The sequence below is a fragment of the Grammomys surdaster genome, unplaced genomic scaffold (assembly GCF_004785775.1).
Source record: "Grammomys surdaster isolate TR1022 unplaced genomic scaffold, NIH_TR_1.0 126029, whole genome shotgun sequence".
Taxonomy (NCBI): Eukaryota; Metazoa; Chordata; class Mammalia; order Rodentia; family Muridae; genus Grammomys; species Grammomys surdaster.
The window spans coordinates 1,503,142-1,515,565 of NW_021620842.1; the positions used below are offsets into that span (position 1 = coordinate 1,503,142).

The 12,424-nt window shown below is 36.6% G+C and overlaps 1 protein-coding gene across 4 annotated transcripts in view; it reads right to left on the bottom strand.

Annotated features, from left to right (window-relative positions):
- Positions 1–12,424, bottom strand: part of Kdm4c (lysine demethylase 4C) — a 171,482-nt gene that overhangs the window by 18,810 nt on the left and 140,248 nt on the right. For 3 of the 4 annotated variants that reach the window (XM_028754608.1, XM_028754610.1, XM_028754611.1), the window contains 2 exons: positions 9,585–9,770; positions 3,813–3,983 (listed from right to left, as the gene is read on the bottom strand). In XM_028754608.1, coding sequence (XP_028610441.1) covers positions 3,813–3,983; positions 9,585–9,770 — 357 coding nt within the window. Of the gene's footprint in view, positions 1–3,812; positions 3,984–9,252; positions 9,328–9,584; positions 9,771–12,424 lie in introns of those variants that run through there. The other variant, XM_028754609.1, reaches the window with a different exon arrangement.

A 12,424-nucleotide genomic window follows, 5' to 3' on the forward strand; every position in this document is an offset into this window, starting at 1 on the left:
AGTATACTTAAGTGGCCCTAAAACTTCCACCAGAGAACTCCTAAACCTGATAAACAACTTCAGCAAAGTGGCTGGTTATAAAATCAACTCAAACAAAATCAGCAGTCTTCCTCTACTCAAAAGATAAACAAGCTGAGAAAGAAATTAGGGAAATGACAGCCTTCACAATAGTCACAAATAATATAAAATACCTTGGTGTGAATCTAACCAAGCCAGTGAAAGATCTGTATGACAAGAACTTCAAGTCTCTGAAGAAAGAAATCAAAGAAGATTTCAGAAGATGGAAAGATCTCCCTTGCTCATGGATTAGCAGGATTAATATAGTAAACAATGGCCATCTTGCCAAAAGCAATCCATAAATTCAATGCAATCCCATCAAAATTCCAATTCAATTTTTCATAGAGATAGAAAGAACAATTTGCAAATTCATATGGAATAACAAAAAACCCAGGATAGCGAGAACTATTCTCAACAATAAAAGAACTTCTAGGGGAATCACCATCCCTGACCTCAAGCTGTACTACAGAGCAATAGCGATAAAAACTGCATGGTATTGGTACAGAGACAGGCAGGAAGATCAGTGGAATAGAATTGAAGACCCAAAAATGAACCCACACACCTATGGTCACTTGAACTTTGACAAAGGAGATAAAACTATCCTGTGGAAAAAGGACAGCATTTTCAACAAATGGTGCTGGTTCAACTGGAGGACAACATGTAGAAGAATGAAAATTGATCCATCCTTATCTCCTTGTACAAAGCTCAAGTCTAAGTGGATAAAGGACCTCCACATAAAACCAGATACACTGAAACTAATAGAAGAGAAGGTGGGGAAGACCCTTGAATACTTGGGCACAGGGGAAATTTTCCTGAACAGAACACCAATGGCTTATGCTCTAAGATCAAAAATTGATGAATGGGACTTCATAAAATTACAAAGCTTCTGTAAGGCAAAGGACACAGTCAATAGGACAAAATGAAAACCAATAGATTAGGAAAAGATCTAAGATGCTAACAGTTAAAAAGTAATCACCAGAGAGGAAGCATGGGCATAATTGAAGTGGGTGTCTATCAGGTGTTTGGCTGTCCAACATCTGAGAGCACTTTTAGCAGTGTCTCAGTTACAGGCAGAGCTAGCCTGTCCTGACACATTAATATGTCACAAACTCTTCTCCAGTTAACTGGCAATACAGACAATAATGGGAGCTTGGCTAGTTAGTTGCACCTGGCTAGGATACGGAATCTACAATCAGATCCACAGAGAAACAAGCAGGGGGTAGACAACCCTCTGAAGGCAGCAGAGGTGTTAGTTTTTATGGCAATGGCAGTCAGCCCCAGTGTGACTACACTAGAGGTAAGGGCCCAGCTTTCATAGACTGAGGCCTAGTGTTCCCCACAGTCATGGATGAGCAGTATCCGTTTTATGCTTTGATAGTTTTTGATTCTTGTTTTTTCCATATTCAAAGGCATTTTGTGAGCTTTTCAGCAACACTCCACCAAATTTCTTTATCGCCTAAATGAGAAAGTCTCAGTTTGTCCCTAATAGAAAGACAACTGCTAGTTTGGGTAATGAAGATTCCCACAAACCAAGGAACATGAATCATCAAGTCTTTGGAGCTGTGGTAGGGTTTAGGGAATGACCTCTTGAGGAACATGCTCAGATGAGAATGCATGTACTTTGGATTGCTTGTTAAGAGTATGGACACCCTTATATAGAGATTTGAAAAGATAGAATACAGTTTATATTTGTTTTCTAAGAAATGATTTTTGTTCTGTATTTTTACATATTAGGGCAAATTGCAGAATTTGTGTTTTTTCTTTATAAATATTATTTATTTATTTATTTATTTATTGAATGAATGAATGAATGAATGAATGAATGTAGATGAGTGTTCTATCTGCATGTATGCCAGATACTTCCATGGCAGAAGAGGGCATCACATCATATTATAGATGGTTGTGAGCCACCATGTGGGAATTGAACTCAGGACCCCTTGAAGAGTAGTCAGTGCTCTTAACTGTGGAGCCATCTCCAGCCCCAAAATTGTTTTTCTATGAATGACAGCACATAGAATTGACCACTGTCAACATTTGTTCATCTCTATGCTTATTATACACATTTATTTTTAAGAATTGGGGCATTCTATTAAGGTGTACATACACTAATGCATAGGTGATCTTTCTTTAGAAGTCTGACCTTTCTTGTTTTCCACATAAAAACAGAGTTGAGCTCTCTCAAGATGCAGATAAGGTTGCTACTTGTCACAGCTTATGTCTGTTCCTGCATCTATTTTATAGCATCTGAACCAGAGAGAGACCTTTTGTTTTTAGTGTGTGTGTGTGTGTGTGTGTGTGTGTCCCTAAATAATTGCTTTTAAAGGTGGTAAAGGAAAATCTGAAATGCTCCTACCCAGGGTTATCTGCATATACATATGTTCTTTGTTACATACAGAATCAATGTCATAGTAGGTTCAGGGTTAATGGACTCAACTCTTACAAAATAAGAAGTCTGATTTCCTATGGTTTTTTTTTTTAGGATAGCTTTTTTTTCCCATTGAAAAAGAAATACATGCATATGCATGTGTGAATACATCACTTCCTATACTCACACAATATTGTGGTGTCATTGTTATATTACTGAAAGTCCACCTTGCTTAGTCAAAGAACAAAAAGACAAAAGTCTCGTGATCACTCCCATGATCACAGTTTCTAAGGGTTTATCAGGATGATCAAAATATCTGAGCCTACTTCCCTGTCCTAGACCAAGTCATTTTCATGCCTGAAACCTATTTCCTTGTTCTAGCCTACGATTTAGATTCTTGCCTGAAATTACTTCTTCACTCCAGCCTAAGTGAAGAAACAAGCAAGTAAATACCACTCTATAGCCAACAGAGGCATCAAGAGGATTCCAGGCTCTGGTATATGCTAAGGGGGCCAGTGATTCCCCATGCACATAAATTTTTTTAGATGGGCATTTTTAATTTCCATTAAAATAATGAAAGACAAAAATTCACCAAGAGTGTGTTTAAAAGACTGACAGATGTAAGCATGTAGCAATACATCATTTATTATTTCCTTCAACAACTACACATTGCATTCTGAGGTTAAGTGGGCTGCACTGTTCAGTGAGAATTTTTTGAACATCTTTCTACCAGAAAATTAAGTACCTAGGCAGAGAAATTTCATGCTGCTCTACAGACTCTCGAGTAACAAAATACCTTCCAATACCTTTATGATTGCCAAACTTATTTTCAAATATGGAATTTACATTAAAGAACTCTTATTTAATGAATTAATAAAGTGAGCTGTAAACACTGATCCTTTAAATCATGGAACTATACCTGTCTTTATTAAGTATCAGGCTTCAAAACAGGTTGTGTTTATGTTAGACATAAATAAGTTATGATCATTAAATTTGATGTTCTAAATTTTATTTTCATATTAAAAAAAAACCCTAAAATTGTAATACAGCCTGCCAAGAAGGTTCCCGATCTGCGGTGAGCTGGCTAGAGATAGAGAAAAGCTGAGAAGCTGTGGACTGTAAATGCAGAAGACTCATGTCTGAGGAGGAACCTAAAGCAGAGAGACAGAGAGAGACAGAGAGTCTGTGTATTAGGGCAGAGAAACAAGTGCATCCCATGGGATACAAGTTTCTAGGGAGGGGAAACGGGAAAAGGGGATGACATCTGAAATGTAAATAAATAAAATTAAAAAAAAAAAAAAACTTACTCTTGGACTGCCTTGCCTTTTCACAACTTAAACAAGTAAATTCCTGTTCTAAGGAATCAGGTACTCAGGGAAAACCTACTTACCACGATATCCTCAGGAAATGTGTCTCTGCTGAAGGAGCCATCATCAAACATAACCTCATAGAAGGTTTGAGATGTCACATCTATCACTCTGCAGCTGTAGTACCGAGTGTTTCGATGTTTTGTGATGACTGTCTGACCCACAGAAATGGCTTTCTCACAGGTTTTGGACTTCTGTGAGATAGAGAAAAAGGGAAGAAGAGAGACAGATATAAAAGAAGAACAGAAAATAAAAACTATTTATTTGAGAACCAAAAAAAAATGACTTTGTCAAGATTTAAATATTTTAAATTTAGTATGAAAGAATAATTTTAAATTTAAAGAATGAGATTAGTACAAAAATAAATTATATATCCTTTGACAGGAATCAAAATTCATCTCCTATTCATCATTGCTTACTATCACATAATAACTAATGTCTTATGATGTGCTTTGTTGTGAAGTAGAAGAAAAGGAAATATGTTTCATGCGTGCATAATTCTGCCTCCGTGGCTTGTCTTTGGTACATCTGAGCCCAACTCTTCAATCCCCTATGGTTTTCTTAAGCTACTTTGAAGCAATGTACATCATGGTGTTCATTATCTAAATACTTCAAGATTTACTTTCTAGGATAAGATACTCCTTTATATAATCACAGCTCTAGATAGTAATCAACATGAAGAAGGTGAACACTAACATGACACTTTAATCTGCCACCTAGATTCAACTTAGTTAACTGACCTCATAATGACCTTAGTGTCTTCCTATCCTCTCCCCTGAACTTCTAAAGATAAAGATCCATTCTGCATTTCAGTTCTGTTTAGAAAAGGATCCATTCTCCAGTTTTGTTTATCTGTCCTATCATTTGAGTCATTTAAATTCATTTTTTCAGACCTTCCTCTTTATTTTAAATGGTACTGATACTTTAAAAAGATAAAATTTCTCTTGCTTTTTAATAGATATCTGTGTAATATTTCCCCATGATTATACACAGTATTGTACAATACTATAGTCTTTTCAGGATTATTTTCATCTGAGGATACATGATATTTGCATGTGTCTCAATGTTACTTTTGATTCTAAATCAAGGAGTGACCCAATTTCTCTATTTTTTTCTTATATTAATATACAATCTATGGGACACTTTCTTACTATGGAGAAACATCATGATCCTTATACAAGTTAGTTTTAATTTAACATCCAATAATGAGTCTCACTTATTCTTTATTGATGATGGTCGCACATGCTGATCATCCTGCTCATTTGATCAATTTAAGTCCACGAGGCAGATTAAAGTGTCAGTGTTCATCTTCTTGAAGGTTTACTGTCTGGAGCTGTGATTATATAAAAAAAATCTCATTCTTAGAAAATTTACAGGATATCACTTGGTATTTGATATGGGCATCTCTCATGTCCTCCTGCATCTACTTACCTACCGACCTTCCTACATACCAAACCTATCCAATATTAGCTTGAGCTGATTAATTCCTTATCCCTAATTGTATATAAGTCTTAATGTATTTTAGTAATTGTTACTGAAATTACCTCACATTTGCCCTACATAGGAATCTTTAAATGTATATATGCATGTTTTTATGTATCTTTGTATCTATCTACATATCTATCAATCAATCAATCTATCTATCTATCTATTTATCTATTAGCAGTTATCTGCTATATGTCCTGAAGTTTTTACATCTTCTCTGTAATTAGACATTATGGTTCATTTCAGAGGGCAATGGTTCTTTATGATTTCAGGTGGAAAAAGGGGCTGCAGGTCCTTTTTACAAGAATTCTGCATGTCTGAACATGAACAATACTATGTAAGATGCTATACAAATGCTACTCATTATTTCTTTTATAATCCTTATCTATGTTGATGCACTGTCAAGATAGGATTAAAGCCATAATTGTGCTATAAACATACACTGCCCTGTGAGACACAGGAACGGAACAAAAATTCACTAAATTTTCTTGGATTTCAGAAGAAATGGATGAAGTAACAGTAAAAGGAAAATCAACTGAAATTTTCCTATTCCCCACCAAAACAGTTTAATGCAGATTATCTGTAGCATATGTTAATCAATAATAACAAATCTGGGAGATTGTTTAAATGTATTTATATTCAAGTAAATTAATGATACAGCTCCTAGCCTTCCAGGTGTTACCTTGCACAACATAGCTAACAATCCAGTGAAGAAAAACCACAAAGAGGAGAACTTTTCCTTGGTATATATCTGACAAAAAAATAATACCAAGAGTATATATCAAGAAACAAAATCCAAAAAATTGACTCAACTAATAAGCGTGCTATGGATCTAAACAGTGTTTTCAACAGAAGAAATAAAAATGGCTAAGAAAACCTCAAAAAATGTTCTGTATCTTAGTGATTGGGTCATGCAAGTTAAAACAACTTTGTGCTTTCATTATCAACTACAACTAACACTGGAGAGAATGTGGGGCAGGGAGAATTCTCATTCACCATTAGTGGAAACACACACTAGTAAAGCCAAGCGACTCTGAAAATCAGTGCTGAGAATGGTCAAAAAGCTAAAAATAAATCTACCATAAGACCCAACAATACTACACCTTGGCTCAAAGGACATCATGTCCTATAGCATAGATAGTTGTTTCGCAATGTTTTTGCAAAACTATTCACAATAGTTAAAATAGCTAAGGAAAGGTTGGGAAATACATACAAAGGAGTATTACTTGGCTATTAAAAGAACTGAAATCATGAGATGTTTATGTAAATGGTGAACCTAAATAAACTCCTGCAAAGGAAATTCACACCCAGTAAGACAAACACCACATTCTCTCTTCCATCCATTACTCAGATGTGAGCATAGAAGCTAGAGTAACCACAAGTACCAGCAAAGTAAAAGGAGGACCACAGGGGTGCAGGAACTTGAGAGGAAAAGAGCAGAATACAGGTGAGATGAAGGGGAAGGAAGGGGGATTTGATGAGAAGTAGGGAACAAGGATGGAAAAATAACATTCTTATATAAAAACCATAAGGAATATTATTTTATATTTATCTAGAATTACATTGTTGTATTTGAAAACGAAGATCATGTACTTCAGGAGAGGCAATTCTGATGTTTTGTAACAAAAGTTTCTGTCTGACTCCATAGTTCCTTTCCTACTGCTATGACAATTTATCACAATCAAGGCAAGTTATAAAAGAATGCATTTAATTTGGGGGCTCATGATTTTAGAGTTAGAGTCTATGACCATCATGGTGACAATTATGCAATAACAAGCAGATGGTGCTACTGAGAGCTTATAACTGATCCATAAGTGTAAGGGGGATGGGGAGAAAGGGAGAGGGAAGGAAGAGCATGCTAACTAGAGATAACATGAGCCTTCTGAAGAAACCCAGGGTGACGCACTTCCCCCCAAAAGCCATACTTCCTAATCCCTCAAAAACAGATCCACCAACTTGAGACCAAGCATTTAAGAACCTGAGATTCTGGGGATAGTTGTCATTGAAACTACCACAATCATTCTGCTTACTGTCCAAATTTTGAAGGAGGTAACCATACTGAAGTCTAAGTGAAGAACAGGTAAGTAGTAGCTATAAGGACTATACTTCAAAACCCCAGAGCTACCTGTACAGGTCCAGGAGCAATTAATTTCAAAACCTACAATTTTGTTTATTTATTTGTTGTTTGTTTGTAATGCTTTATAAGGAAATGGCCATATATAATATTTAAGCTATATGATATGTTCCTTTATAAACATACCACGTATAAAGTGGATCTGCTGTGTAGTAGTTTCTCAGTTACCTCGTCTTATGTTTTTGTCTTCATCATCTTTTGTAAAATGGTTCGCGACATAAGCCTGACTAAGCCACACATTACAGTGAGGAAGAGACAGAGTCCCTAGAGCTCTTAAATCCAATTTCAATAGAATCACCTCTAGCCAGTGCAATATTAAAATGGGATATATGGTCCCAAGCAAAACTTTGGATACATACTGTTAGCTTTATTTAAGTTTTGAGTTAGGATTCAACAAGTATTAGAACATATAGGTTGAACAGTCAGTCATCTATCATTTATGATTACAGAAGATTGTGGATGGAACTAAGTGCCTCTGAAATTAGGTTATTTTTAAAACAAGAAAAATAATACTTATATTAGATTGTAGCTCCAGCAATAGTAGGAGTAAAAGAAATTATAGTATGCAATTCCACTTTTTCATAGTTATCAGTTTTTACTGGCAGATTCTAAGCATGAACACTGATTACTGTGGCTCTAGAGGTCAGAATCTTTTTTTAAAAGAATTATTTTATGCATATGAGTATACTGTAGCTGTCTTCAGACACATCAGATTGGGCATCCAATCCCATTACAGATGGTTGTGAACCATCATATGGTTGCTGGGAATTGAACTCAGGACCTCTAGAAGAGCAGTCAGTGCATTTAACCACTGAGCCATCTCTCTAGCACCCCAGAATCTTATTATGTCACAAAGTACATCCAGAATCATTTAATGGGGTAGCATTATTGACTTCTGGTTGTAAATTGCAAAGTGCCACAGTTATGTATATATTTTTACCAATTTTTTAGTTTGGTAATGTGTGTTTGCTACTGAATATAATCATTTTGGTTAATGGACATCAACTATCTATGGAAAAAGCATGGATGCATTCTATGCAACCTGTAACTTCACATAATAGAAAATAACTTTAAAATAAAGAGCTCATAACAGCAGTTTGTACATTTGGACATTCTCACACATCCATACAATCCCCAGCCACAAATTTTAAATATCTCTAAAGACACTAGTAGAAGTTGATGGAATCATTACAAAAGGCTGGAAGGTTGCTGTCTGAGTAAGATCCTTCCACAAGTCAATACGGACAATTTAGCATCTGTTCATAAAAGGTCATTAGTGGCTGCATATGATAAAGATGTATTTTTTCCACGTGTGAGGTTGTCAAATAATAGAAGACATTTCATTTTTTTTAAATAAAAGAAGAGTAGAGGAGAAAAATATTATTAGAGACAAAAAAAGCATGTTAGGATGCAAATCTCTATATTGCCCTAATCCTTTTAAGCTTTTAAGTCAAGGGAATGATTCATTAACCAAGGAGAGGTTAACTAAGTTACAGTTAAATTCATGTTTTCTGGGTACAAATTTTATTTTCTTAGAGGAACTTCAGTTAAGTAAAATAAACATATATGTTGGTGGGCAAGTTGCTCTATTTTTACTTTCTATAATCTATGGCAGTATAATCTCCTCACTTTAAAAGTTATACATTTCCACAGTCATACTCCACTGATCTTCCAGGGCCTCCATGTTAGACCTCACTTATCTTGTGTTAGGTAGAAAGGATCAAAAGTTCCTGGCCATTTTCCTTTTACAACATTGCTGCTATTTCTTTCCTTCAGGAGAGATTTAAATAAATGTATATAGTTGCATACAGAATGCATTGCAGATTTTAGGAGATTCTTTTCATGTTGCTCTACTTGAAATGGTCTTCTGACACGGTGAATACATGAACTGCACAATCTATATACAACTCTTCAGATACCTGTACACAGATCCAAAAAAAGAATGGATATAAAGAGTTTGACTTATTTATTTTTCATTCATTCATTCAACTTACTAAATATTGTGTTTAGTGCATACCAGAAACTGAAGGGTTCTGCACAACTATGCTTAAATAGCAGTTCTTAATCCCTAGTCTTAATTATACTACAGTCTGGCCATGTCAACATTCACGAGACCTGTGACAGGTCCAGGAAGGAATTCAAATAAAGCATCAGCAAGTGGGAGAGCAGGCCTTACCACATTGGAGTTGACTCTATGTCTGAAGCATGTGATGTTTACCACATAAGGCCAGTCATCAGGCTCCATGAGCACTCCAGCAGCATGGGCACATGTAACATGGAACGAAGCTGGGCAGCGGCCATAAGAACACTGAATGCAGGCTCCAGAAATCCTTTTAACCCGCTGTCTACAGAAGATGCATTTCTGAAGGATTAAAACAGAGAAGAAAATTATGCATCAAAGAGTAATAGTTGTTAGATGAATAACACAGCAGGCTTTACATCAAGTTCTCACTCTGGGGTGTTATCAGCAAGAACATCTGTGGCAATATAATCTCCTCATGTTAAAAGTTATACACTTCCACTGTTATACTCCACCAGACATATTCTGAAGTACTTCTATGGTCAGAAAAACCGAAAGTTTTTCCCACATACTTCTCTTAGAATACATATTAGAAGGACTTGGGTGATCTTGTGATCAACCATGACTGTCAAGAGTGCTTCTGTTAGGCCTGTACACAGTCGGCCTTGTGTATATCTCAGTTAGAACCTAGGTGCAGATATTCTTTCATTAGATGAGAATATTGGAAATATTCAAACATACATATGGGAATAAATTTTCATTTACAATGAAATGGAAAACATTAAATGGTTCAATGTGGAAACTAAGAACTCAAGTATAATAATCCAAATCTGAATGCTTCCTGACTAAGACAAAAATGCCTCCAAAGTAGGGAAATTTAAAATCATCTCAAGCTAGCATGTTTGCATTGAACATAATGAACAGCTAGGGGAGACTGAAACAAACAATAATAATCACTATACTCTAAACACTAAGTTTCACACAAAGGCCTTAAAACATTGAGAGACAGAAAATTCAAACAGACTAATTTAATATAAGATTTATGTATGGTTACTTGAGGGTTAGGAAAATAAATTGGTTGTGGATCAGCACAGAGTCAGGTTTATAAGCCAGAAGAAACAAACAAAAAAAGTCAAATGGTGCAATGGAACTCCTTTCATGGGTACACTTTTCTTTGTGGGATAAAAATGAAAAAGCATTTAAAATTTTAAATGCCACGTGGGCACTTTAATTACAGTCATGTGAGAATCAATGTACACTAGACTTCAAAATCCATTTTGTCCACACATTTGATTACTGACAGTCCTGAAGGCTTTGTTCCTTCATCTTGCCTGCTCCCCTGTACCTATCTATAGTAAACACCACTGCCTATACTCAGCCAGTCTTGCCAAGAATAAATCTTCTAACTGGCCTTTTATTTCATTCCACTTCAGTTGAGCTTCTCAAGGATTACTTTCATACAACATAAATACTATGCCCTCCCCCTCAATGGCATCTTTTTATCTTTAAATTCTTTTAGGAAAGGGGGGGGCAACATGACACGGAAGAACACAGCTTGCAAAAGCTCCTCCATTATCCATGAGGGCAGCATTATTTTTCACTCATCTCCACAAGTGCATTACTAGACTTAAGGAAGTTATCTGTCTTCCCTCCACTCTCAGGTTCAATGTAAAATCACATATTTTACACTAGAGACTGAAGATGTGCCATTTAGAAACATGCATAAGGTTACAGGTTTGCAGAGAGAATGGGAGAAAGAAGGAAGGAGAAGAAAGAGAGAAGGAAGGGGATAGGTGGAGAGATACCAAAGAACAAAAAAAAGCATTACTTTATAACTTATCTTGGTATTTTTAAAAATCAGTGATCTCTGTTTTGAAACAGCACAAAAGGAAAAGGACCTGTGAGAAATCAATAGAAATTCTGACATTAGGAAGAGGCTAAGGTTGAGAAGTCTTTTCCTTACACACTGCTCTTTGTTGACAGAGAGTTACAGAGAATTTATATCTTCCTTTCAACAGAGCTATCAGCTCAAGGGTGGGAAGTGAATCCATGTCTTCAGGGAAGTTAACAGTAATGTTTGTTTGTTTAATATAACATCATACTAAGTTGGCTCTGAATTTGTTTTATATGCCAGGGAGGCCTTGATATTATGACTCTCCTGTTTCAGCCACAATCGCAGTAGTTTATATTATAGGACTCTGTTACAAGGCTTGGCTCTTTTAAGCCCTTTTTTTTTCTTTTACTGGATATTTTCTTTATTTATTTTTCAAACGTTATCCCCTTCCCAGGTCTCTCCTCTGGAACCCCCATCCCATCCCCCCTCCCTCTCCTTCTATGAGGGTACTCACCCACCAACCCACTCCCACTTTCCCGCCCTGGGATTCCCCTAACTGGGCCATCGAACCCCCTCAGGCCCAAGGGCTGCTCCTCCCACTGATGTCCAAGAAGGCCATCCTCTGCCACATATGCAGCCAGAGCCATGGGTCCCTCCATGGGTACTCTTTGGTTGGTGGTCCAGATCCCAGGAGGTCTGGGGGTCTGGCCTGTTGACACTGTTGCTCCCCCATGGAGCTGCAAACTCCCCTTAAGTCTTTTTTTCCTTCCTTATTAGATATTTTATTTACATTTCAGACGTTATCCTTTTTCCCCATCCCCTCATCCAGAAACCCCCTATCCCACCCCCCTCTTCCTGCTTCTATGAGAATGTGCACCCACCCACCCACTCTCACCTCCCCACCATCCAATTCCCCCACTCTGGGGCAGGCTCCACAGATACAAAGAGAACTTAAGGATAATAATATTATAGGCATTTAAGAGCAGACGAAGTACAGAAAGACAAGGCAATTATTCTTGCAGATCACTACTTAAGGTATCAGTGATGCCTTGAGAACAAATGAGAAGGCAATGTCTGGCAACAACTAATAAAAGAGATTCAAGAAGTTAAATGAAGATGATAATTTCTAGTTCCATCCATTTACCTAGGAACCTCTCGAATT